This window comes from Carya illinoinensis, chromosome 9, assembly GCF_018687715.1.
Source record: "Carya illinoinensis cultivar Pawnee chromosome 9, C.illinoinensisPawnee_v1, whole genome shotgun sequence".
NCBI classification, from domain to species: Eukaryota; Viridiplantae; Streptophyta; class Magnoliopsida; order Fagales; family Juglandaceae; genus Carya; species Carya illinoinensis.
The window spans coordinates 5,692,444-5,718,481 of record NC_056760.1 but is presented as its reverse complement, the minus strand read 5'-3'; the positions used below and the strand labels follow the sequence as shown (position 1 = coordinate 5,718,481).

Genomic DNA, 26,038 nt, shown 5'->3' with positions numbered 1-26,038 from the left:
AGTAGGCAGCTGCAGTTTGGTTTAGGCCATTAATTCTAAGTTGCTGAGCAATGTCCTCTCGCAGGCATATTATTATATGTAATATTCTGAGAATCAAAATGCTTAACCAAATTAACATCTACCAGTTTTAAGATTTATAGATTAATAGTTGAGTCTTCAATAAATAATATTAGAGCAGGAATTACGTCATGAGTTTAAGTTACAGATGAGGTGACTATAGGCTGGATTAAAATGTTTTAGTATTATATATAGACATGATATTAAGTCATTGAATATTGATAGATGGAAGAAGCTGTCAAAAGGGAAAGGGTTACCACCGAGTCAGGTTCGATAGAGTGGGCCATCATGGACATTGAATTCAGAAGCATAGTTTAATATTATGATTCTAAAGGTTAAAAATTTAACCAAATTAACATTTAACAGTCCTAAAATTTTTGAATTAATAGTTGAGTCTTTTATCATTATAGCTGCTTTACAATATTATTAGAGCATCTCGTTTTAGCGGCAAATCTGAGCCAGCCCAACAGAGCCGCGGATAAGATAAGCCCAAACCGGGTAATATCAGTCCACTATGAAGAAGACAAGTTTTGGGTCATGTTACCATTGGATCTGGCCCGGGACTAGATAAATCTTGGGTCCTATTGGCATTGGTATTGGGCCTACTTGGGGACCAATGAAAGCTCCCTTTGACCCACTAGAAATATAGAGTCCGACTCCTTCCCAGCTAGCTTCGAAACATGTACTGAATTGTACTACTGCCAAATCAATCTGTACTCTCAAGAAATTAGTCTTGTACTGTAAAAAACAAAACATATATAAATTACTCAATATAGCACCAACGACACTCTCATATCATAATTTCATCGATCTGCATGATGCATGGTTACCGGCCGATCGCTCCTTCCTTTAAGGTCTTGTCCTTCCTTCCCCCTTTCTTGATCTGGGATTGCCTGTTCCTGACGCATCTCATCCACTTTTTGCCATTATTGTTCTGTATGTTTCCCTAGATACTACTACTACTTTTTTTTAAAATCTACACGAATTATTGCGTCTCCCAAGTCACATCGCACCACCGACAGGTCAACCGTAGATTTAGGTCAGACTATTAGATTTCGAAGTGAATTAGCTAGTTTTTTGTTCTTTTGCAAGAATGCGAATCAGCCTGTGATGAACTTTGCATCGATCGGTGTGCAATTTTTACAGTTTTAAAGTGGTTTTCCTATTCCAATTCCTCAGCACTGTAATTAGTGAAGCAGGTGAGTGGTTGTACTGAGAATAATGACGAGAGGAGAAAAGAAACCAAAAAGCTAAAAGAGGAAACGACCTCCACCTACTACTTTTTTTCACCTTTGAAGTCTAGGACCGTAGAAATTAACCACACACCAACCACATCCTGATGAGAGATTCAAGACTTTAAAGGTGCGACGTGGAAATGATAACTCGAAAAGGGGCTTGACAAGCAATTATTGACTTAAAATATCAGATCTTGGGGAGACAGATCAGTTCGGCCCACATCTGTCTCATATGTAGATGTTTGCCACGTTCCAGATCCGCCCTTATTTTTTTTCGTTTAATTCTTAACATAATTCTGGGTGTATCTCCTGGTGTTTTAGCGCATGCAGTTTCAGGCAAATTAAGTAGCAACGCTGCAACAATATGCATGGAAAAGATGATTAAGAAGTTGAACACTAGTTGTTGAGGAATGGTACCGAATGTTAAGGGAGAAACCTAATTACTTGAATACCTATTCAATTTCCACCACATATATGATATATCGTAGATATCCCTCTCCAGCGCGTGACAACCCCAGTACGTACACATCACATGATTCAAATTTATATATCTATCGGGATCACTAGGCCGCTAAGTACGCGTTAATCAGGGCGGTGAGGCACCACTCACCAGGGGGGACCCGGCGGCCTTCCCACTTCGCACCAAATCTCTGGTTAAAAACAAAAAATCCCAAGGGTTTTTGGTCTGTTTATGATGATGCACGCTGATGGAACAACGTGCAACTTATAGCTAGTGGGGTCCACGAGTTTTTTTTTTTTTTTTAATAATTCAAAATCTCCTCCATTTTTTTCTCAAATTTTTATGTAGATAGAAGAAAGTTATAAACCTTGCATGCTTTTCAAAATCTTTAAAAATTTGTATATATATAGAAATGCCTCACTCTAATTTTTTTTATATGATCTAAAATTTTATTTAATTTTATATGTTATGTATTTACAATGATGTGACTCCTTCAAAATTAATTTCTTTGCCTCCGATAATTCTTTCAATTTGATAGATATATAAATTCTAGAAAATTTTAAAATTAAAATTAAATTTATAATAAGAATAAAATTATTAATATGGATCTCAAATTTCTTATTTATACGATATTGAACTTCTTAATATGAAAGTTGAAGTTAAACACTAGAAGAATAGTTTAATGTTGATATTTTATTTGAAGAAATAGATGAGAAATTTTATCCTTTAGATTTTATTAAACAAGAAAATAGTTATTTCAAATCTCAATTTTAGTATATAGTGAAATTAAAATATTTATATATTACATAAAACTTGTATAAACTAACTTATATACTGAAATGCAAGATGAATTTATAAAAATTCACTTGTAAATTTAGAAAAATATCATTACAAAAGTGTTAATAGATTAATATTATTTTGAGAAAGATGACGTAAGAAATCAAAAAGAAATATTAAGTTGTGTTTTTTAAAAATTTTATTTTATTTTCTATATATTGCAAATTATAAATATTTTTCTTTAGAAATGAAAGCTCTCTTTTTAAATAGATGATTTTATTGAGATGTAAGTTTTATATATACTCATGATGATGTCGTAAAATTCAAACTTAAAAGATTTATTTATTATTTTACATAAATGTTACGCGTTAGAAAAAGTGACCCCACAGAAAAATGTCAGGTTACGCCCACGCCACCATCCCTTGTCGCTAAAAGTCTAGGGTGTGCGTTTTACTTTTCCTCTTCGAAAGGGACCTTGACGGGGAGACTGTGGACTCTATGTGATTAGCAGCAGCCGTCTACTGCAGCATTCATCGATACGTTAAAAGGAATAAAGGATATCGTTCTCAAGTAACAAAGCTTAGCCATCGTTGGTTACCCAAGTTAAACGTTGAACCAATAAATGCTTTGCTCGGATAGACAACCAATTACGTATTAGCAATACAATGCCTCCAACAATAGGTCACATGCATTTTATAATGACCCCTCGTCCTTTATTTTCAACGTACCCCGCAAAAGAAAAAGAAAATTTCCACGCGCACTGTGGCTATTTTTAGTTTTGTCGGCTTCGGCTTCGAAGAATAGACACTCCATGAGCATATTTAAAACGACCATTTTATTCTTTTTTATATTTTATTTTTTTCCCCCTTGAATTAATTCCCATCGAGAAAAGTCTTGCCATTTTTATTATAAAAGCAAGGTCCTTTATGCTTTACCTTCACACAACTTGTTGCACATGGCTTCTCTCTTGGCCTCCTCCTCCCCAAGAAGCACCAACATGGTGGCTGCCACCACCACCATTCCGGCCACCCCCTCTTTCTCTCCCTGTTTTCCTAGAAATACACAAGTTTCTAAAGTTGGAAAGCAATTATACCGCCGCATTACTACTAGAGTGGCATGCAGAGCTACAAATGGTGACCAGCACAATATTAATAATGGACAAAATCCTCAAGGGAAGTTCGATCGAAGAGATGTACTCCTTGGCCTCGGAGGCATGTATGGTGCTGCCAATCTCCGCAATGACCCGTTTGCGTTGGCAGATCCGATATCCGCGCCAGAGTTAACAAAGTGTAGCGAGGCAGACCTTCCAGAAGGCGCACTACCAGTCAATTGCTGCCCACCGGCATCCAAGAAGATCAAAGACTTTGTTTTACCTACCCAAAACTCTCCCTTACGTGTTAGGCCTGCCGCTCATTTGGTTAACAAGGATTACATAGCCAAATATAACAAAGCCATTGAGCTCATGAAAGCCCTCCCAGCTGATGACCCGCGTAGTTTCACCCAACAAGCTAATGTCCACTGCGCCTACTGCGACGGGGCTTACACACAAGTCGGTTTTCCAGACTTGGACCTCCAAATTCACGATTGTTGGCTCTTCTTTCCATTCCATCGCTACTACGTGTACTTCTACGAGAAAATATTGGGCAAGTTGATTGGCGATCCCACCTTTGCCTTGCCATTCTGGAACTGGGACTCCCCTCCTGGCATGCAATTGCCATCCTTGTATGCTAACTCCAACTCAGCACTCTATAACACTCTGCGCGACGCCGACCACCAGCCACCGACCCTACTTGATCTTGACTACAGCGGTACGGACGAGTCAACGACAAAAGAAGATCAGTACTCTAGCAACCTGAAAATCATGTACCGGCAGATGGTGTCCGGCGCCAAGAACCCGAGGCTATTTTTCGGCAGCCCTTACCGGGCTGGGGATGATCCTGACCCAGGTGCTGGCTCAATCGAGACCACTCCCCACGGTCCTGTCCACCTATGGACCGGTGACGACACCCAACCTAACAACGAGGACATGGGGAACTTCTACTCGGCCGGTAGAGATCCAATCTTTTTCGCTCACCATTCCAATGTGGACCGGATGTGGACCATATGGAAAACATTAGGGGGGAAACGAAAAGATATCACAGACCCAGATTGGTTGAACTCCACATTTTTCTTCTATGATGAAAATGCTGATCCTGTTCGTGTTAAGGTTAAGGACTGCGTTGATAACACTAAGCTGAGATATGTTTATCAAGATGTGGAGATTCCATGGCTAAAGACCAAGCCGACTCGTAAATCTAAGGTTAAGAAAGTAGCTAAAGTCTTTTCAGTCGGACATGGGAGTGTAGCACAAGCGGCTGAAACATCGAGCGTTAAGTTTCCAATTGTTTTGGACAAGGTGATAAGGACTGTTGTCGCTAGGCCCAAGAAATCGAGGAGCAAGAAAGAGAAGGACGACGAGGAAGAAGTTTTAGTGGTTGACGGCATTGAGGTTGAGAGAGATGTTCCAGTGAAGTTTGATGTTTTTATCAACGACGAGGATGACTCACCTACCGGGCCTGGAAACACGGAGTTTGCAGGAAGCTTTGTGAGCGTGCCGCAGCAGAAGAAGGGGAAGAAGAAGAAAACTCGCCTGAGGATAGGGATCTCTGACTTGTTGGAAGACTTGGGAGCTGAAGATGATGACAGCGTGGTGGTGACTTTGGTACCCCGGTATGGGAAAGGGCAGGCCACCATTAGTGGGATCAAGATTGAGCTTGTTGGTTAGAACTTAATTAGTAAGTAATTACAAGTTGTTTGCTGTCCTTGCTTTATTGGCCAATATTATGGGCAAACTACTTAAATAATTTAATGTTTCGGTCACAACTTTTCATATTTTGCATTTTCTTTTTTCTTTTTCTTCGTTCTTCTTCCTAAGTTTGTGATCAAATGAATAAAACAAGCAATACCATGTATGGAGTAAGGAATAAAAATGAGTTTTTACACATTTGGAACGTTTTTCTCAACTCTCGATCCCATCATCTAACGAAATCATGAATACATTTACCCTGTTATATATATATCTAGATCTGTAGGTTATGTTTAACAAGTAGGCTGCTGCTAGTGTGCCGTCTTTATTTATTTATTTTTTAAAATATATATATATATTAATATATTAAAAATTACTTTGTTGATTATTAAATAACAAAAATTAAATATATAAACGGTCAACATAAAAATATAATTAATTTGCTTGAGATTTGATCAACTGAAATTGAAACTGGAATGGTAGGGTCTGACAACAAATTAATGTAGTAGGTTGGGATAAGAAAAGTAACCTTTAAGGAAATCTCAAGCAACCTTATCCAAAATCTCTGACTCTTCTGATATCTTGGATATCCACTAAGATTCGTATGTTATAGCTCCCATCGGATGGCATATCCCTCAAACTAATAAAGTAGATATATAAATGTATGGTTGGTTACCTTTCCGTCCATACCCAACGTTCTTTGACTCTAAATTTGGTGAGTTTCGTCAATTTGGAATAATAATTCTATTTTGTACCTCTATTTTTTCTTTTTATTTTGATCACTTTTATATTTAATTTTTTTATTTCCTGATTAAAGAAGAAATTATTAATATATTAATATTTTTAAATATATTTTAAAAGTATTTAAAAAATAAAAATTATAAAAAAATATTTGCCCAGAGACATGCTCCCTATCACTCAATTTGGAAAGCCAACGGCTGAAAATGAGTTAGCCCACGTCATGGATTATATAAATATCACATTTTTTTTAAATAAAAGAGTAAAATTTATTATTAAAAAATTAATTTTTTTTCTCATGAGTCTAATATTTAATTAGTTATTTTTAAAATAACTACATGATGCTTGTTTCTCTATAACCGTAGATATAATTTCTCTTATATTAATATAGAGGTTGAGATCTCTTTCTTTATTTCTTATCATGAGCAATGCTACATATAATTTTTATTTAGAAACTGTAATATAAGTCTAGATAATTTTATCTTTAAAATTATAAAAATATCCATCTTAAAATGATATTTTTTTATTTAATAAAAAATCTGTATATACAATTTTTAAATAAAAATTATAAATAAAATTTCTCATTATATATATATTGGATCTCTAATATAATGATAATATTTCTTTTGATTATAAATAGCATCTCTAAGAATATGTAAGTAATAATAAAATAATATAAAAAGAAAGTAATTGTTTTACTTGGATTGACAAATTTTGAAGAAAAATAAACTAAGGCAGCATGTCCAGCACGAGAATTTGGTGAGTGTCTTGACAGAATGATGCAGGCACGGACCATTGGCAAGAGGGCTGTAAATGAATCAGTCTGTTCGATAGCTTGTTCGGTACTCGCTCGATTAAACTCGAATCGAACTCGACTCGTGAAAAAAAAAAAGCTCGTTCGTTAAAGCAAATGCTCGCTCGATTTGTAAATGATACATATTCGATAAAACTCGATTCGACTCGACTAAGGCTCATTTAGGCTCGCTCGTTTATGCTCGAGTCGATTCGTTAGCTCGACTCGATTAAAATTTATTCATATATTAATAAATATATACATACACCTATGCATATATATATATATATATGTATTAGCTAATAATATAAGTATACCACTTTTATAATTAAATATATAATATGTATTCTAATTACTTATATCTATATAGTAAATATACTTTATAGGTATATTTTATAATTTGTATAATAATTAGTTGATAAAATTTAATAATTTCATATACTAGTATGTGGAAACCATATATGAAATAGATATATTTTATCATATTAAGTATATGTATTAATAATATATGTAGGCATATAATATATTGTTATTTTGGAAAAATATCAACTAGTTAGATATTAATTATTTATAAATTTTTTAAAATTTTATAATTTAATAGATGTTCTACTTGTTAATTGTATAAATTCAATATTAATTCTTTTTTATTTATTTAATTTATTAATTATGAAATCTTATTAAAAATAATAATTCAAGTTCTAGTTCGAGCTCGACTCGACTCGACTCGAACTCGTTTGTGGGACGAACTCGAGCTCGAGCTCGAGTTGAGATTTCAACTTATCGACTCGAGTTCGAACAAAGAATTAAAAAAAATCTCGAGTATTTTGAGTCGAGTTCGAGTTCGACAAGTCAAAACTCGGCTCGACTTGGCTCGATTACAGCCCTAACTGGCAATGCTGGCATTGTTCGGTGATAACTTTGTCTCAACATGACATTTTATAATGGACGCGGCTACTGTGCCGCGTGAGTTTTACCGCTGGCGTGCTGTCGGTTGTTTTTTTAATTTTCTTTTCATATATTTTAATCATTTTTTTAATTATTAAATAAAAAATATATATCAATATATTTAAAATTATTTTCTTAATTATTAAATAAAAATATATATCTTTTCTCTATACATTTGAACTGTACCTACCGCCCGAACGGCACAGCAGTATTTTCTTTTTATAATTACTAATTACCATATTCCGTGTTTCAAAACTCAGGCCAACTGCCAACCATTGTTCCTTTCAAATTTTAGATTTTAATTATAATATATAGTTTAGTAGGATTTAATTAAGTTACGATTAGAAACTTATTTTAGAATTTATCTGTTTCAAGCGTTACAAATGAATTTGAGGATCTTTTAAAATTCAACGACACGAGATTTTTATAATAAAGTTTTGAGATAGAAAATTGCTAATTGCTAAATACACGAGATCATGTGTACTGCCTGTGAGGGATGGGGCGATGATGTCGAGGACGGGCAATGACGCTAGGGTTTTCATTTTCTTCCCCTCCTCCTTCCTTTCCCAAACCCAAGCTCTGCGCGGCCTTCTTTTGCACCACGAGGAGAGATGTGTACCTGTCGGTGAAGGGCGATGACGTCAGGAACAAGAACTGACGTCGCCGAACGGGGGGACGGAGACTGAGTTTAAGAATGCCTGGGCAGGGAATTAAAAAAAAAATCTTGACCAGGTAACAAATATTTTAAATATATATATTTTAATTTAGTCCCAAGGACCGAGAAAATCATGATATTTATTAGTTTCTGTTTAGTCATTGAGAATTTTTAAATAAGAATTTTGAATTTTAAGATTAAATATTATTATTATTTTAAAATTTGAAAAAATTAAAAAAAAAATTAATTATTTATTATATTTTATATAGAGATTTGAAAAAATTATAATGATGAGATAAAAATTTTGTGTTTGATATAAAAATAAGAAAATGTCAAAACTCTTTTTCAAGCAACGTGTATGGTTATTTTCTAGAGTGACCGATTGATAGGGTATTCTTGTGTTTTGTTTTTTTTTGTAATGTTTAGTAACCAGATTTATAAATAAACTATTAATTATTCTCCTAATTTAGATAATTTAATTAAATATTTAATGCATGGCTCCGCTTATATATTTAATGCGAAAGACGATATTCGAACCAAATGGATCAAATTCTAGAGAATCGGGTGTTCATTTTCATGATCCATCTGCGACATGATATATATTCATGCCTGAAATTTCAAACGAGAAAAGAAAAGAGTACTAGAGACATCTATAGCATCGTTTGAGTGACAGTAGACCGTGAAATTGACGAGTCAAGATGTGTGAGCAAGCAATTGCACATGATGATGAGGCCATGATGTAAATATATCCCTGCATGAGGAGGCAAAGGCAATGTGTTTAAATAAATTACAGAATCATTCACACGCAAAACAAAACTCCCACATAAATATTACAAACAGGAGCAGTGAAGAATTCAAGAGTTATAAAAACTTCCGAAGCCGTACTAAGTCCCGACTTATCAAGATAAACTTACCAAAATCGACCATTGGATGCAACTCGATCGAGCAAACCTTGCGAAATCTATTTCCATGTCATCTAGCAAATATATGATTTGGCATGAATGAATAAAATCTCATTATTTCGAGAGTATAAGGTGTGCTAGCCTTGTGTGGTTTGGTGCTTTTTGTAGGAATGAAAATAGAGAGATCGAGTGATCAGTACTAGTGGGGGGGATCATTCTCTATTTCATGAGCCAATTCTCTTGTCAGCTTGTCAGCACGATCATCGTGTCCACCAGCAAATGTATAGACCCGAAATGCAAATTGGAAAGCTCTCCAAAGCATTTTGGTACATCCCTTCATTCGTGTGTCACTTTTTGATCCAGGTTCTTTCTTCTCTATTGCCTTTGCTTCCCTCCTCTCCTATAAGATTGTAAAAACGTCCACACAAGATCATATATAGTCAAGCCCTAATATTTGTATATGATGTATATGTTATTTCAAGTTAGCATTCATGTCAATATTAAGAAAATTGCACGACGTCATGCCTTCACCATATTCTAAAAGAGATAATCAAAATGTTTTATCTATAAATTCAAGTACTTCAACCTAGTAAATATCTCATATATCATGACTTGGTCACCCATTTGGGTATCTCAATTACCTTTAGAGCCAACTCCATGCAGGCTGAGGAAACATCCACCACAGCTTCTTTGATTCTTACGAGGATACTGAAGTCAAAATCTATACTATGACTCTTAAATTTCTTGGACTCTTCATCTTTGGCTCGTTCCAGTGCATCCACTTCTCCTTTAATCTGTATGTTAGTATTTTTTTGTTCGTTATGAATATGCATATATGGATGAAGAAGATCAAAGCCTTACAGATCCCAAATTACCTTAGTGAAGTAACGTTCAACTTTGTCAAGCAAGTGGCACAAGGGTGCCACTATCTTCCAATTATGTAGTTCAGTGATTGTGGCCTCTAACTTTGAGTATAATGCCGCTGCTGTCCTTAGTGCTTCCAACTTCTTTACCGGGAAGCCTTCGAACCTTGCTAGCACCTGTAGCTTACAGTATTGCATGTCAAGAAAGTAAGTAGCAAAATAGCTAGGCAGTGATGACTGTGGAGTATAAATAGTAGTAGCAAAATAGCTAGGCAGTGATGACTGTGGAGTATAAATAGTAGTGGATTTTATATTGAAGAAGTTCATATCATAGTGACCTGCGATTCATCCGTTAAATGTTCAAGAATGGATTCCACGTTTTTGTGGAACTTGATAAGCTCGGCCATGTCATTGGTTTTGAAAGTATGAAGGGCAGACTTCAGCTCCGTGATTGATTTTGCATACTTTTGAACATCTTCTTCTATTTGTTGGAAGTATGCTGATCTGAGACACAAAAAGGGGAATAAATTGTGCTATATGGTTTGCCTTTATATACTATGTCCTTGACATATATTATCACTTAAGAGAGATTTTCTAATGTTAAAGCTACCTTTTTGTCATCTCTGCAAGAGCATCGGCCATTCCTTGTTTTCCACATGCACTACCAGCAACCCCCTTTCTCCCATTAGATGATTTACTTTCAAGGTTAGACCCTTCCACCTTTCCCTTAAGAGCCCGATACAGATTACCCATTTGGGATGACCTCTTCAATTTAGTAGCTGCTTTTTTGGGGCGTAAGGATTTTGCTGCGCCAAGTGGAGGAGGTGGAGGAGGAGCCCCATTTGCAAGTGGCATGGGTGGTGCTGATGACCCCGATCCTTTCAGAGGCATCATAGGCGGTGGTGGTGGGGGTGCTGCACCTTTGGAAGGCAGTATGAGCGGAGGAGGTGGGGGTGCTGCACCTTTGGAATTGGAAGGCAACATGGGTGGAGGAGGTGGCTGTGCTGCACCCTTGGAAGGCAGCATGGGTGGTGGCGGTGGTGGAGAAGGCAGAGGCAATCTGGTTGGTTCTGCATTTGAAGGAAGCCCGAGTGGTGATTGTTTAATTGGTTGTGGTGGTGCCGGTACCAGGTTTTCCTGTAGCATGGGGTGCAGCGGCGATGATATTGGTATTATTGGTGTTCCTGCTGATACATCCCTGTTTGGTGGCAGCATGAGTGGTGAAGGTGGTGTTGGCGCTAGGATTTCTTCAGTTGGGCTTGTCACCGAGGTGATCATATGGGTTGTCTCTGGAGTTGTAGCTGGACTGTCGTTAATAACATCAATTCTTCTCACTATTTCCCTTTTTCTAGTACCATTTAAGTCAGACCTCGGAACCTCTGGTGTGTCTTTTTTAGTACTGCTGTCTCTTGTTTCAACAATGGTATTTTTCACTTCAAAATTGCTTCCTTTTTCTATTTCTGTCATTGGTTCCTTAACCTTTTTGTTTAAACTCAAAGCATTGGAATCGTGGCCTCCTACACTTGATAATGCATTTAGTGCGAGGCGCTTTACATCAACAGGATTCAGTTTTCCAACTGCTCGAACTCTGAGAGACCAGAGAGTTGGTGGGTTGTAATACGTATTCGCTTTCTCTGCAGTTTTCGTATAACTATAAAATGAATCTGGAAGCACTGAGGTCGGGGTGGCTGGCGAAGCTGGAGAAGGGCAGCAGAAGGTGTTGCTGTCTGAATAGGCCGACTCCATGAAGGTTTTCTGCAATGTGTCAGCTTGTGGACAGTCGTCCTTCTGGTCATCTTCATCCATGAAATCGAACTTTTCTCGTGCCATCTTATTCATGAAATCAAGTGTTTCCAGGACAATCTCAACTACAACCACCAAAAAAATAAGGATCTAGCCTTAGTGAAGGTAATTTGAAAGAAAGGTGAAAGAAAAGAAAATATCTTAAAAAAACTTCGTGTAAGATGCTTTCTTTTGTCTTTTCTAAGGAGAAAAATGTGGCCTGAGGTGAGAGAATATGTATTATACCGAGTTGTTCCGGATTGGTATTCTCCTTATACGATGGGAAATCATATTTAAATTTGTCGACGCAATCATGCCGCATCATCCATGAATCTCCAATAGATTTCAAAGCCCCCAAGAAGCAAGTTAGACTCTGTTTGCACCGAACACAGCCTGATTAGTACTGCTCTAAGTTACTCTAGCAACCAATTAAGAACTTCAAGCTAATATATCATGGTATTACGAGATGATAAACCTGATCCATAGATGTTCCGTTTATTTCTGAAAGCCGATTACTGGATATTATTTCTGGGTAAAGCTTTTGGAGATCTTCCATTGTGCAGATCAACAGCTGTAGGAAGACAAATTAGTAGGAAGACCAAAATAAATGCAGCAGAACTCAAGAGAAGAGGCTAGGAGTTGCTACTTATGGTAAGTTGCAAAAAGAGAAATGGGAATGATACTTCATTTATGGAAGCCGAGCCATGACAAGGAGGCAGATCGAGTATGTCTCGAAAGGACAAGATCTTGTTTCGGAGCTCCATCGCCAAAATTAAGTTGCCAGCATTACCAAATGTGCTGCCTATTGATATGCCTTGCACTTTCTTGTGACTCTTGGCCGAAAGCTTCTTGGGTATGTCATGGCCTTTCATCTCCTGTAGCAGAGATTCTTTTTCATATCAAAGATTTGTATCCAATGTTATGTAGGGAATCCAAAAGGTTTCTACTAGTCTAGAATTCTTTGCCTTTCATTGCAGGAATTGGATCCAACATATTTTAGCAACACGTACCGACATGATGAATTCTGAAAATAAAAATGCTTTTATGTATCTTACATGACAAGACCTTTGAAGATGCTGTTTTGTTTTATTTCTCTTCGCAAATCAATGTACCTAGTATTGCTTAGTTGACTGATTTTAAAAGTTGTTCAATCGGGTTTAACGAAAAAAACTTGGATATTGGAAAAGCTCCCAGAAACGCAAGGCATAGAATCATCAGAGAATTCATAGAACCAATCAATATTAATTCTACATATAATAGATCATGTGTAAAAAGGTCGGGAACAGGCCACGATGATCAACAGATAAAGCAAAAGAGATTAACACAATTCATAAAGAAGAAAAAAGATACACACAAAGAGGAAAGAAAAAAGAAAAGAAAAAACTGAGAAACCATGTTGTACGTACCTCAAATCCATATGCCTTGAGACGAGACAGCATTGTTGGTACCAAACCGCAGCAGCTTCCTGTAGCCATGGCTATCAACAACACCAATTCTTCACACCTAGTCTTATGAAGACTTGAACGGCAAGAAAATAATGATGATGTTGATGATGACCAATGACCATAAAAATCTGCCCTACCTTACCTGGTCAGACACCAAGGCTTAGTTAATACATGAATTTATAAAAGCTTTGTGTAGAAAGCTGCAAAAGGCCGGGAGAAACAAAAAGTATTTGAGATCAATAGAAAAATCAATACGTGCGGCGCACTTGAGCTCATACAAGTCTTAATGGACAACCATCATTTTGGAAATTCTCGGGAAAGAGAGATTCAGAAAGCAAAGGAAAAAAGAATGGTGCTTTTAAGGAGGAACAACTAGACATCGATCCCGCGTCAAGAGCTGCTGTCTTTGTAGTGAGTTAGTTTGTGTCATTCTTGGTCGAGTGTCTGTGCTTGTGGGTGCACCAGAAACGGGTAAACAATCCACTCGATGCAAGGTTGGGTGGTTGCTATAGCTAAAGAAAGAGCGAGACAGGTTGAGGTTGTTGTCGTGTGAACCATTGTAATCTGTTACAAAATTCCCCAATTGTGCCACAATTTCCTAAATTTATCTGCAGTAAACACTTTTATTAGACTAGGGTCCATCCTCTTTGTTTTATTAATTAATAATAATTAAAAACAAAATTAATCATCGTAATTTGCTTTAAATCCAAATTAGTTCTGTAGTTCTTGATTCACAATTTTCATTCCTATGATTTATGGAATGATCAATTTGGACTACGTTTAAATAATGAGATGAGATAAAAATTTCTTAAAATTTCTAATAATTTTCTTCTCAAACATATGTCAAATATAAAACACTTTTCAAGTTATTAAAAATGCAATCACATAAATATAAATGACTGTTTAATACGTGTTAATTGATAGGTTACATGCTTGTCTCGTGTACAAAATTGAAAACCAAAAGATTAATTTGGAAAACAAGATTTTTTAAAAGGAGCAAAGCGAAGAAATAAAATAAAACCAAGAGAAAATAAAACTTAATTTAAACATGATAAATTTAATAAATTGAAAATGTAAACACGGTTAAAAAAAACCTAAATTCTAACAAACAACAAACACATATGTTTTAAGATTAACTAAAAAAAAATAACAAAAAAAAATTTATTTTATATGAAATATACAAAAAAGGCAAGGGGTGACATGGAGTTAGCCTTTTCCAAAGAAAGGGTGGTCGGGCGAGCATCCTTGACAGTGGGTGGGGAGGGGAGGTGGGACCGGAACACACGACATACGATATCAATTATATGGTCCACGTCCAAGTTCTTGTATCGCAAAGCATGTATATATGTGTGTGCCCCATGGTTTAATTGATGAAGGTGTCAACAGTTCAGAGTCGATCAAACCACCGACCACGCTTTCATTGATCGTTGACATACAGAGTCATACTATAATTTCAGTTGTTAATGGACGACTGAGTCAAAACAGATACATCAATCGCAAGAGGTACGACTGAATCAAAACAGATACATCAATCGCAAGAGGTACGAGTTTCCTTCCAAGAAATCTCAAAAGGCTACGAAAAGCTTGAGGACTTGGCCATATTGGTATCTTTCAATAACAATCATTTGGAGAAAAGGGAGAAATTACTGTAGATGTTGAAATATTAAAAAGTGGCCAAAAGCTACTGACTGTCCATGAGAGTTAACAGCAGTATAAAGATGCTCAAGTCTTCCGTAAAATGCTCCGGGAGAAGAAACCGAGATGCATGGAAATATTTAGTAATTATCAAAATATGTTGAATATAATCTGTCTGAATTACTTGTCTCAAGGACGGAAGCAATATAAGCAGTTGCAGTTAAGCCAGAAGAGGGAGAAGTAGCAAAAGGGTGCAGATGGAAGTTGTCCTAGGATGTCATTTTGGCCTGCTACAACCTAGGTCTAAAACTTTGATACCAAGTTGACCGTTACTAAAAAATACGCACAAAATGTTTTGATCCAGACAATAATAATCACTCTCTTTCACATAGATAGTGATAAGCACAGCAGAAGTATTGAAACAAACAAATTTATGGGTTACTATTTATTTTCCTGGCAATCTATGATACCATTCATCTCAACTCCAAATATGCCATTGGAGCACACCAGCAGTTCAAAGATTAGAATAAAGTAACCAGCAGCATCTACATATAGAACTCAAAAAGTATCTGCAAACTAAGGGATAATGGCCTAAACTAGAAAACTTTATCAACTATATGAGAAGCACATTGAAATAAAAAGTTTTAAGAATTCAGCAGGTAAAAGGCGAATTCAGGTGCAACAGTTGAATCGGTAATAAGTGAAAGACACTAAAATGATGTGGCGTGTAATATATACTAATACTGCAAATGCAGACTTGGAACAGTATCATCTCATTAACAAGTAGGGAAAAAACAAATTTAAGTAGCTCGATCCAGCTTGGTGAATGTTTTCTTGGCTGGGACCATCTCTTTGGTCAATTAGCTCCTTTTCCATCACATTGGTTGGTAATGGTGCGGTTGAACTGTAAAGAAAACCCTTTCAAATTTCAGAGAAGCACCAAGTAATGCTTTGTCATGATTAACAGGGGCTTCTGCTTCTGTGCACCCACGACATCATCTTCTTCTCAAGCTTGCATTTGTTAAGTAGCACTGATTTTGACAGAACCAATCCTGTTTGTATTGCTAGTTGTGGAAATTAACTTTTCACTCTTAAAGGAACTTTTCATTGTTTTACTTTGTGATACGACTTTCTTTGATGTTGTTGGAGCAAAACGACCAGCTGCAGTTTTTTCAGCAATTCTTTTCTGGCGCTGGATCAACATATCTTCCATCTTTTTCCGGATTTCTTCTTCCTGTTAACAAGCATTTTTCAATTTTAGTGCTTGGAAATGAAGGTAACCAAAGAACTAACTCAGGAAATAAGAAACAGAATATTTGTTAATACCGTCTCCAATTTGCTATTCTGGACAATGGGCCTGTTCACAGGAGATGGTTTCTTGCTTTTGGACATGATCTGATATTTGCTTTTTCCTAGAGCTCCACCCAAAACCTTTGATCTTGCTTCTTTACTGGTGTATTTTTTTCCAGTAGCTTCACTATTATTGACACTGCTGCTCTTACAATTCAAAGGTAGCTTCTGGTCCACATGTTCACTTGTTCCAGCACCAGAACATTTTCCATTAGCTTCTGTGAGTGAGATGTCACTTCCATAGTTCATACTCAAAGAAAACCCAGCAAAATCCACTCTGGAATCTCGTTCAAATACCACACAAAGATCATCTGGATCATAGGCATTAGATACTTCATGCTTCACTTGCGAAATATTTGGAGTTCCGTTTTCTGAGTGGGCAGCTAAAGTCATATCAGTCTCAATACACATGTATGTTTTCCATTGTGAGTCATACAGATCATCAACTGCTGATCGAGTCTCTATCATGAAAGAATCATCAATAAGTGTCCCTATTCTACTTTTCTCGGTGTGGGGGCAATCACCTTCTAATGACACAATGCAATCGTCATCAAGGACCGTTTGCTGGATGTTTACATCCTGGTCTACTGGCATTCCTGAGTGATTGATAATAAACCAATCTTCTGTCCTCCCAGTCTTGATTATTGTCCTCTCAGCTGAAAAATTAGATAATGTAATCCCAAGTCCGGTTCCTGACTCTCCCAATCTATGGGGAATTACTAATACCTCATCTGCAGAGTCCCTCCTCTTTGTAACATGATGGAAATTCTTGCTGTTTTCAAAATCTTCCAATTCAACTCTACCACCACTTTCACTCATCCTCTCAGTTGCAACAAAGGAATCAGCTGCAGCTGTCAGTTGGTTTGGGGTTTTCTCAACAACAGGTTTGAATGAGATTGACGTTTCAGAGTTTGCGACTGTACAATGTTCATTCTGAACATTTATCAGATGCAGTTTTTCCATCCCTCGAGTATGCATCTCATCATTTTTCATCAAAAGGTTCTGAAAAGAATCCCAGTTCTCATTTCTTCTCTCTCCCTTAGAAGAATCTGTGATCAGATCGCTAAGAAGATCCTGATCAGCGGCATCACTTGACTGGTTCAAACTGTGGCAGCTCTTATCCAAACCCCTTGTCTTCTCGTTCCGCGAGTTTGAGTAATGTATCTTCTCAGATGATCCAATCGCATCCTCTATCGCCTGTTTAAGTGAATCTCCATTAATTAATTCTTCATCTGCAGAAGTTTCAACTGGGACTCCACCCCTGTCCCCATCTGTACTCTTAGGCCTGATATAGTTGATATTACGAATGAAAACTGTTCTGGAGGACTTCTTCTTGCGTTCTTTTTTGTATGAATGCTCCATTAAAGAATTCTGTCTGTCTTGTGGTAAATTTGAATCTGAATCGCTCCCAGAATCAGAGTCACTGGACTCTGTTTGTCTGTCTTCTTCTGAATATACAACTTCTTTTTTATTTGGAAAGTTTTTCTTGCTCCCCACTGAATATGACTTCTGATTCCTATGATAATCGGATCGTGGCCACTGCATATTCTTTGCATTGTGAGGAACAGATTGCATGGTTGGGAAAGGATATCCTTGATGTGGAGGTATTTGTTGGATGGGAATTTGGAAATTGTATATATATGGAGGAATCTGGTTCGTCCATGGCATAGGCAATTGTAATTTTGCAGTAGAGGATGGTATCTGATCTGATGGCAAGGTATTATCTGCAAATGATGTAACCTTAGCATCACAGAACTACCTTAGAACAGAGGTGTCTAGATTTTGTATTTATTATACACTCCATCGCCAAACATAAGGATTATATAAGTTCATGGTAACTTTCCGGTTTATGCAAGCAGCAGCAGTATTTGCTGTGAAACTTTTACTACTAGGTTCCACACACAGTGATTAAGAGAATGGTGCAATTATAGAACCTCAAGTGTATTGCATTCAATTAGATAAAAAACTTTAAATTGTTTTTGCATAGAAAAGTAGAAGATGTGTTTATTCCTAGAGGAAAGGTAAGGTATTATTAACTGAAATGCCGATCATTTAGTTTAGGTTAACAAAAAGACAAATGGAATTGTTTGTCTTTGAGTGCTTTTTAGGAGATTGTTAGTCTAGTGGGTCTATAACTCACCATTGATGTATCTATTTGACTTTTTTTAATAGTTAAACATATATTGTTTCCTTGTAAAGAAAAACTTGAGTCTACATATCAATTCAATATGCCTGAAATGCGGTTTATCACTGGGTGGATTATCTGTGAAATGGTTTACAGCATGCTATAGAAAGAATGTAAAGCACGATATTACAAGGTGAAAACAGAACACATACATATTGAATGAGGAAGTAATTTTACTAACTTGAATCACAGAAAAATAGTTTTCATAGCACTGCGAATAAGCAATACAACAATGAATAATGCCTTTTTTGCTGTGTAAACTTGCTTGACTTGTAGAAGAGCCAGATTTTGATGTATCCAAAGACTCATTTGGCACACCTTTAATGGTAGAGACACTACTTTTGGATGAGTCAAACACAGCACGTTGATTGTGGGCACTTATTTCATTTTTCAATACAATTCCAGATGCTTCCACATATGAAAGTTCTGAAGGGGAGCATGCTTGCATGGCTGTTAATTCCTCCATCCAAAGACCATCTGCATCCTTTTTCTTGCACAAATCTTTGAAATTAATACATGCTTCCCTGCATATGGTTGGCACTTGATCTTAAGACTTGAGTAAGAATATACTTTTTAGATTGAATTTTATTCCTTGAATGGGAGAGAGAAATAAACCGAAGGGATTTGGATTTTACAGGTTTATGCTACCCGATGCATCTTAAAACAGTCTAGAAGCATAACAGTACCCTTCATAGACTAACATCATACTCCTAAAACTATTTAAGACTGACATAATGTTGCACATAAATTAGTGAGTCAAACGTGTGATAGTAGGGATATATTTTGGCCAAGTAAAGGAAGAAGGTAAAAGAATGAAAAAGGCTTTCAAATGAGATGAACCCTGACGACAGTTCTTTTAGTATGGACTTACTTGGATGGCCAAAAAACGTTTTTGAAGGAAATTTCCATCATTGAAAATTAGGGAAAAACAAGAAGCATAATTTTGACTAGTGAAAACAAGAATCTATGATCTTTATCATTCTCATTTTACTTTTATTGGTCAACTGTATAGAGTGTCTGCATCTTGGTCTTGAGTCTTTGGACGGTTTAGTTCCATTACATCCCAAATTCTAGCCTAACGAACATGTATAGAACATGACAGTTCATACCTTAAACGCAATGCTCCAAAGGCACCTGCAAAGGAAATGAGATCATCTATATTTTCCATCTCAAATCCAGCAACAATACCACGCACATAAGCCATCGCCTGCTCTTTCTGAAGCAAAGTTTTCCGATTATCTAAAAGGCGTTGGAGGTGAATCCTAGTCATGACAAAGGTGAAAGTATCAATGAAAGTACTTTATGCACTACAATTAAGTGTATTGGCATTTCAGCAAATGCAGAAAATTAAAATACAGGATGAGTTACCTGGAGTTTTCTTCTTTCACGACATCATCCGTGCATTCTACTTCAGGTTTTAGCTGGCAGGAAAAATGGAAGAATATACTAAGAAACTAATCACATGAATTTCTGGAAAAGCAGCACCATTTCATATTTATTTGAACAAATGAAATACCTTGGGGGAATCAGGAGGCTTCTTTGTAAGACCATTAGCAGCTAAAACACTTCCTAATAAAATGAAGTTAATTAGTAGATAGAATTACTACGACATTCTAGCAAGTACTGTAACTCTCTTCCCAATTCTTTCTTCCAGGATCAAGTAAATCAAATTGAAAAGATGTATAATCCCTTAAACGTGTTTTATTTGTGCATTTAATTTTCTTCCACACTCAGAATCAATATCTTAAATGCAATTCAAGATTTTTTTGAGTTAAGCAGAGTTGACATGGAATGCACCTAACTAACAAGTCAAACTTGAACATTAAAGAGATGTATTTCATATGTGATCCAATATGTATGGGCATATACAATAAAAATAAAAAATAACAAATAAAAATAAAAATTAAGCTTCAGAAACAGAGCATCATGTTGACTCCATTAAATATATTAACTAATGGATGAAAATCATCGAACCCAATCTCAGGGAGAAGCTTTGAGTTATTTAGGCTTGAACATGTTGCTCAATAATTATGAGGTGGGGACCAAACTGAAGTAACTCCAACGCAATTGGAAAAAAGGTTTAACAATGGTATCCAAGTTCTGAGTGTACCTTCCATCGGTTGCCCATGTACATGGGTATTGGATAGTTCATTAGCTTGAACTGAATTGTCAATCTGCAAGATCTCTCTTTCTATGCTGACGAACCTCTCAAGAAGTGCTGGTGTGCTTACAAAGCGCACAAATCTGCCCAAAATTGTTCAATGAATTATGAAACTCAAAGATATAACCCCCTGTTTCCTAAGAATACCTATTCTTTTCAGAACAAACCCTCATACTTTTACATATGAGCAACCGATCCAAATTAAATACCTAAACTATAAGAAAAAGTGTGGAAATCCAAGAAATGTTTGGGACCAGACTGTAGATAACCTCCCTACACAGTCAACAACTTATTAATATGAGAAAACTCAGTGATTATTCCGACCTTTATAAATCATGCAGCAGCATAATTGCTTAAGTGACATATGCTTCAATCGATGAAATTCAAAATCAAGGACGGTGTCATGCTGTTTCTCCAGGACCAATGGGTAAGGCCTTAATTTACTATAATTTAGGACATAAAGTAAATGAGCTGTGAGCGTTACCTTTCGACTGTGCCTTTGGTGAACCAGGGTGCAGCATGGGCGGATGGGCAAAGCTTGATCGAGTACCCACCTTTTGAGATCTCATCTTTCAAAGATTTGAGGTGAGAAACGAAAGGGTCAAATAATCCAGAAGCTAGTTTCTCAGTAATGCCTCCAGAAAAGACCACAAGATCACATCTTGACAAAATTCAAACAAGCGCACACAAAAGAAGACATTTTTTTTTCAATCAGTTAAGAACTTAATATAAGAACAGAAACAGAGAATTGTAGCGAAATACATGAAAAGAAAGTGGGGAACCTGGTTCTAGTTGGGGTGAGCTGGAAGAGAGCATAATCGAGACGAGCTTTGGAGTCCATATTTGGCGGAAAAACAGAATGAGTGAGTGAGAGAGGGAGGGTTCAGAGGTTAACTATCTCAGAACGGTTGCTGGAAATGCAAGTTGATGCTCTAAAACATTATTGAGCGAAAGATCACGTTCTTGAACGTGCCTGTACGTCGCATTTCGCATCGTAAGATGAACTGTACATTGACTGTGAGATATAGAGAGAGCGCCAGCGGGAACTGATGAAGCACAGCACATGAATGGTGATGGGCTATTTCTTCGCTATCTGAACGCGCGGCCCACATGCAAAGTAGACAGCGCGGCCCACATGCATAGAGACAGTTGGATCTCTCTCTCATGCTTTTTTTTTTTTGAAGAACCTCTCCCTCTTGCTTTTTAGGTCCTATTCTACTGTTTTTTTTTTCCTCCATATCTACTCTCTTAATTCTCAGAAAATCAGTAGATTTTCTAAACAAATCATGGTGTGTTTTTCGTATAATGTGTATATATAATATTTGGAAATAATTTAATTAAAAAAAAAAAAGAATAATTGAAGAACTTAAGTTTAATACAAGATAAGGCATGAACACCATTAATCAAGAATTTATACGGGATAATTAATTATGTTAACGGAAATCGTTATTCTCTATATATGGTACTTAATGGGCTATCTTTTGGCGGCTATAGTAAGAAAGACTATGATCAAAAGAAAGAGACGGTTATTGATCAATGAGAGAAAAGCTGAGTCCCTCCAATATCAATTAAATTCAATTACGTACACGTATATATGCAAATGTTTCTCATGTTCCTGGTAAGTAAACCAGTTATAACCTTTACGTATATTTACGAGCAGTGTGTCACATTGCTGTGTGGGCATCACAAACATTATCGTCGTTTCCAAGCTGCAGCTTTTCTTTTTCGTCGTGCGTATGATATTTTATTTTTTGCAGCTAGCTGTAATATGTATATATATATATATATATATATATTGTATATGACGTAAAGATGTATTTTTTGCATATAGCTAGCTTCAAAGTTGAGACAATTTCTCTCATTATTTTCGTCCATTAATAGTGTGGGGACAATAATAGACTATATACATTCATTTGAGAACTGATAGTGATATGAAAGTTCTTCCTCTCGCTGAGTTCCAGTACTTCACGATGCATGCAAATTAAACTTCTTATGTTATATATCACCGTGACCGAAGTGTCAAGGCGGCGCCCCGGTGGCAATATATAAAGAGATAATCATATATATATATATATATATATAGAGGACAACCATATGAACATGCATGCAACTATATAATTGCTTAAAGTTATACCCCGCTTGCATTGAATTGGGTTCCAAGTGGGCCGGACGTACAGTTAAGGACCCACAACTATTTTTTGAAACTTGTTGGAGATAATGCATGCAGGGCTGTTTATCCGGGTTTCGAACCGGATATCTGGATATATCTGGCCCGAAACCCGAATTGTAAATCCGGGTCAGATTGCGGCTTGGGTATACAAGGATTATAACACGGGCCGAAACCTGAATGCATCCAGATTTTTACAACCCGGAATCTGGGTTCCGGGCTGTACCCTCCTTTTTTTTTTTTTTTTTTTAAACGAAGCCTATATTCTATTGTAATTTAAAAGCTTATATTTTAGAATTCTTAAAAGCCTTTTTTAAAAAAAAAAATAAAAATCTAGCAGCCTATATTCTGTTGTAATTTAAAAACATATTTTTTTATATAGAACAACTATTTATCTTTTCAACTAAATGCAACTAAAAAAAAAAAAATTAGAAATTCAATATTTATCATATAAAATACATGCAACACATAATGCAACTCTGCTACATATATATTACATTATTTGATATTTTATACATTACATTACAAAACACAAAATTACAAGTCATGATTGATAATCATGATTACAAAACAATTACACAATATTTATCATGATTGATGATCATCAGTTTAGGAAGAGCTTCTGGACTACTTGGTGCCAGCTCTCCTTCACTGCTCCCCTTGCACGTCGAACTTCTATTACATGCCACGGCATCCCCTTGCACATTAATATATATATATATATATATATATATAGAAAGCAAAATACATGGGAATCAATTAAATAAATAAGGCAACAATACTCATTGTAATTGTCATGATCAACAAAACCTGGTACCACATCCAATAAAGATATTGTAAGTGCACATCCAAAAAAATAAAGAACTTAAAAAAAAATACACACAAGCAAACTTTTAAAAATAAAATAATTATTGGTAGGTTGTGCATATTGCTATGATATAATTCAGAAAAACAGTTGAATGCTAATCCACGTTGTAGAACAGCAACCCTACAGGAGTTAATTTAAGCTTTTTAAAATCAACCACATACACCTGACTCACTAAAAAGTTCATTAGTAGTCGACTACAATAAATGCATGCATTTGCAACAAGCTCAAAGACATACACCACGACAAAAGTAATCAACTCATCTATTTTTTATTTATAAGAATCCACTCATCTACAAGCTTTTCATAATCATATTTTAGCTTTAAATCATATAACATCTCCTAATGGATGATACATTAGTCCCAACCTCAATTTGGTACATACATAAACTCTGATCAGATATATAGATCACTGGTCCAACTCTGTCAATACAAGTTCCAAGGACACCACACATAAAATGCAAAACTTGGCATGACAAATTTCCTTTTTTAATAGGTAAAATAAAATTTTATTGATAAGAAAAAACAGGAGTCTAAACCCAAATACATAGGAAGTATACAATGAGAACGCCCAATTAGAAGGACTAAAACTAGATACAAGGAAACCATGAAAACTAGCAAATTTAATCACACAATTCCATAGTTCTCTGAACTGCATGGTAGGGGGGGCAACTTTTTGTTTTGAGAAGCTGAAATAAACAAGAGTTCCTTAAAAAAAAAGTCTGATACCTCTTTTCCCCATATAACCACATATAATATGAAGTATTATATAAATGTAATTACATCCCCCAAAAAATTTGCGGGATATAAGAGCACATGTTCATTTACAAAGGAAAATGATATGCTACAAATCAAAATACTTGGCCATATTGTAGCAACCATTCCTCATTATTATGCTCACAATTATCTATACATGCATATAGCACAATGAAACAGAATAATCTAGGGAAAAAAAAAGTATCAGTTACATTTAGCAATGGTGCAAAGATTTAGAAGCCAAACAGGCTAATGCAGAAAGTCATTGAAAACAAATATGCTCACAATAACATGTTGTTCTTAAAATCATTGATCCTTCCACAAGACTTTCATAAGGTCAGGAAAGATCGGAAACATGATCTTATCATATGCAGAGTTGGCTAGAAATTTTCAATTATTTTTTTCCAAGGTGATGGCATCTTATTTAAATAGACCTAAGGCCAAATGAGAAACTATAATCTTCTATTGAAAGGGCACGTTATCTAGGCCATTTTACTAGCAAAATAACTAAAAAAAACCAAGATCTATCAAACTAACAGCATATACTTTATACTCATGTTTAAGAAAATAACAAAAAAATCCAGATCTATCAAACTAACAGCATATACTTTATACTTATGTTTAACAAAATAACAAAAAAACCTAGATCTAGCACAAAATGTCGTAGCCGTAGCAGAAAAAGGATGCTAACACAGAATGTCGTAGCATAGATCTTACCTGAACAAAGCTTACACAAGCCATACCATTTCATCATCGTGATTCCAAGGTATATGACGATGCAAGATAGAGAGGGTGAGAAGAGAGAGAGATCGAGGGTGAGAAAAAAATCAGTAGATAGCTTTTTCTTATCATTATAAAACAAATCCAAATCGAAATAAAATGGACCCAAATTGTAAAGAACAAACCTGTAATAGAATTTAGAAATTGAATGCTAGAAGATGGAGAGAGGGACGACATTTCAACTGGAGAAGGTTTTTCTTCTGGAGAAGGCCCCCAGGACTGATAAGAGAGAGAGAGAATGAGGCAAAGATGAGTGGCAACTAGGATTTCTGACTCTGAGATGAAAGAGAGAGAGAGAGGGGGGGGGAGATATTTAGTCGGGGCCCGGGGGAAAAAAAATAAATGAAACCAAATATCGAGTTTTTAATCCGGTACTCAGATTTTAAATCCGTATCCAAACTGCATAGGTTCGAATTTTACAATCCGGATTTCAGTCCGGATTTAATCCGGACCGGAACTCGAAATCAGAATCCGGTTTTACTAAATTTTAGACCGGACCAGATAAAATTATGCCCGTATGAATAGTCCTAAATGCATGTATAGCTTTCTTAATGATAGGGATTGCATGCAGTCAGGAGAATTGATGAGTTTTAATTAATGGAAACGACAATTATGAACTAGTACTACTAATATTAATAGAAGTTTCCCACAGAAAATTAATAAATGTTCTAGAATCTATATATTGTCCTTTAATTACGTACG

The 26,038-nt window shown here is 36.0% G+C and overlaps 3 protein-coding genes across 4 annotated transcripts; 1 reads left to right on the top strand and 2 right to left on the bottom strand.

The window, feature by feature from the left end:
* The first annotated feature begins 2,843 nt into the window (after positions 1–2,843).
* LOC122276549 (polyphenol oxidase, chloroplastic-like) lies at positions 2,844–5,512 on the top strand. Its single transcript, XM_043086369.1, has one exon. The coding sequence runs from the start codon at positions 3,485–3,487 to the stop codon at positions 5,291–5,293; it is 1,809 nt and encodes a 602-aa protein (XP_042942303.1). The 5' UTR covers positions 2,844–3,484; the 3' UTR covers positions 5,294–5,512.
* Positions 5,513–8,975: 3,463 nt separating this feature from the next.
* LOC122276548 (uncharacterized protein At4g04980) lies at positions 8,976–13,875 on the bottom strand. The gene is made up of 11 exons (XM_043086368.1): positions 13,399–13,875; positions 12,676–12,867; positions 12,468–12,563; positions 12,239–12,365; positions 10,821–12,078; positions 10,549–10,714; positions 10,223–10,387; positions 9,989–10,141; positions 9,548–9,747; positions 9,360–9,421; positions 8,976–9,196 (listed from the first exon to the last, which is right to left on the bottom strand). Coding segments are annotated over exons 1-10 (2,427 nt in total). The 5' UTR covers positions 13,468–13,875; the 3' UTR covers positions 8,976–9,196; positions 9,360–9,420.
* Positions 13,876–15,701: 1,826 nt separating this feature from the next.
* On the bottom strand, positions 15,702–21,810 carry LOC122276547 (COP1-interacting protein 7). 2 transcript variants are annotated; one of them, XM_043086366.1, is made up of 9 exons: positions 21,551–21,810; positions 21,253–21,429; positions 20,718–20,851; positions 20,124–20,176; positions 19,976–20,028; positions 19,717–19,869; positions 18,851–19,131; positions 16,399–18,146; positions 15,702–16,306 (listed from the first exon to the last, which is right to left on the bottom strand). In XM_043086366.1, the coding sequence occupies exons 1-9, from the start codon at positions 21,607–21,609 to the stop codon at positions 16,094–16,096; spliced, it is 2,871 nt and encodes a 956-aa protein (XP_042942300.1). In that variant the 5' UTR covers positions 21,610–21,810; the 3' UTR covers positions 15,702–16,093. The 2 variants fall into 2 exon arrangements, with proteins under 2 accessions (XP_042942300.1, XP_042942301.1); XM_043086367.1 differs by lacking the exons at positions 21,253–21,429; positions 21,551–21,810 and having other exon boundaries at positions 20,124–20,172; positions 20,718–20,853.
* Between the last annotated feature and the right edge of the window lie 4,228 nt (positions 21,811–26,038).

Bases quoted from the DNA above. Each gene is read 5' to 3' on its own strand.
- LOC122276549 (XM_043086369.1), top strand. From the start codon at position 3,485: ATGGCTTCTCTCTTGGCCTCCTCCTCCCCAAGAAGCACCAACATGGTG.
- LOC122276548 (XM_043086368.1), bottom strand. From the start codon at position 13,467: ATGGCTACAGGAAGCTGCTGCGGTTTGGTACCAACAATGCTGTCTCGT. The intron at 12,868-13,398 runs GTACGTACAACA...TCTCTGCTACAG, and splicing joins TCAAGGCATATGGATTTGAG to GAGATGAAAGGCCATGACAT. The intron at 9,748-9,988 runs GTAATTGAGATA...ACAATCTTATAG, and splicing joins GCATGGAGTTGGCTCTAAAG to GAGAGGAGGGAAGCAAAGGC.
- LOC122276547 (XM_043086366.1), bottom strand. From the start codon at position 21,609: ATGGACTCCAAAGCTCGTCTCGATTATGCTCTCTTCCAGCTCACCCCA. The intron at 18,147-18,850 runs GCATTATTCATT...CATCATTTGCAG, and splicing joins AAGTTTACACAGCAAAAAAG to ATAATACCTTGCCATCAGAT. The intron at 16,307-16,398 runs GTATTAACAAAT...GCTTGTTAACAG, and splicing joins AGAATAGCAAATTGGAGACG to GAAGAAGAAATCCGGAAAAA.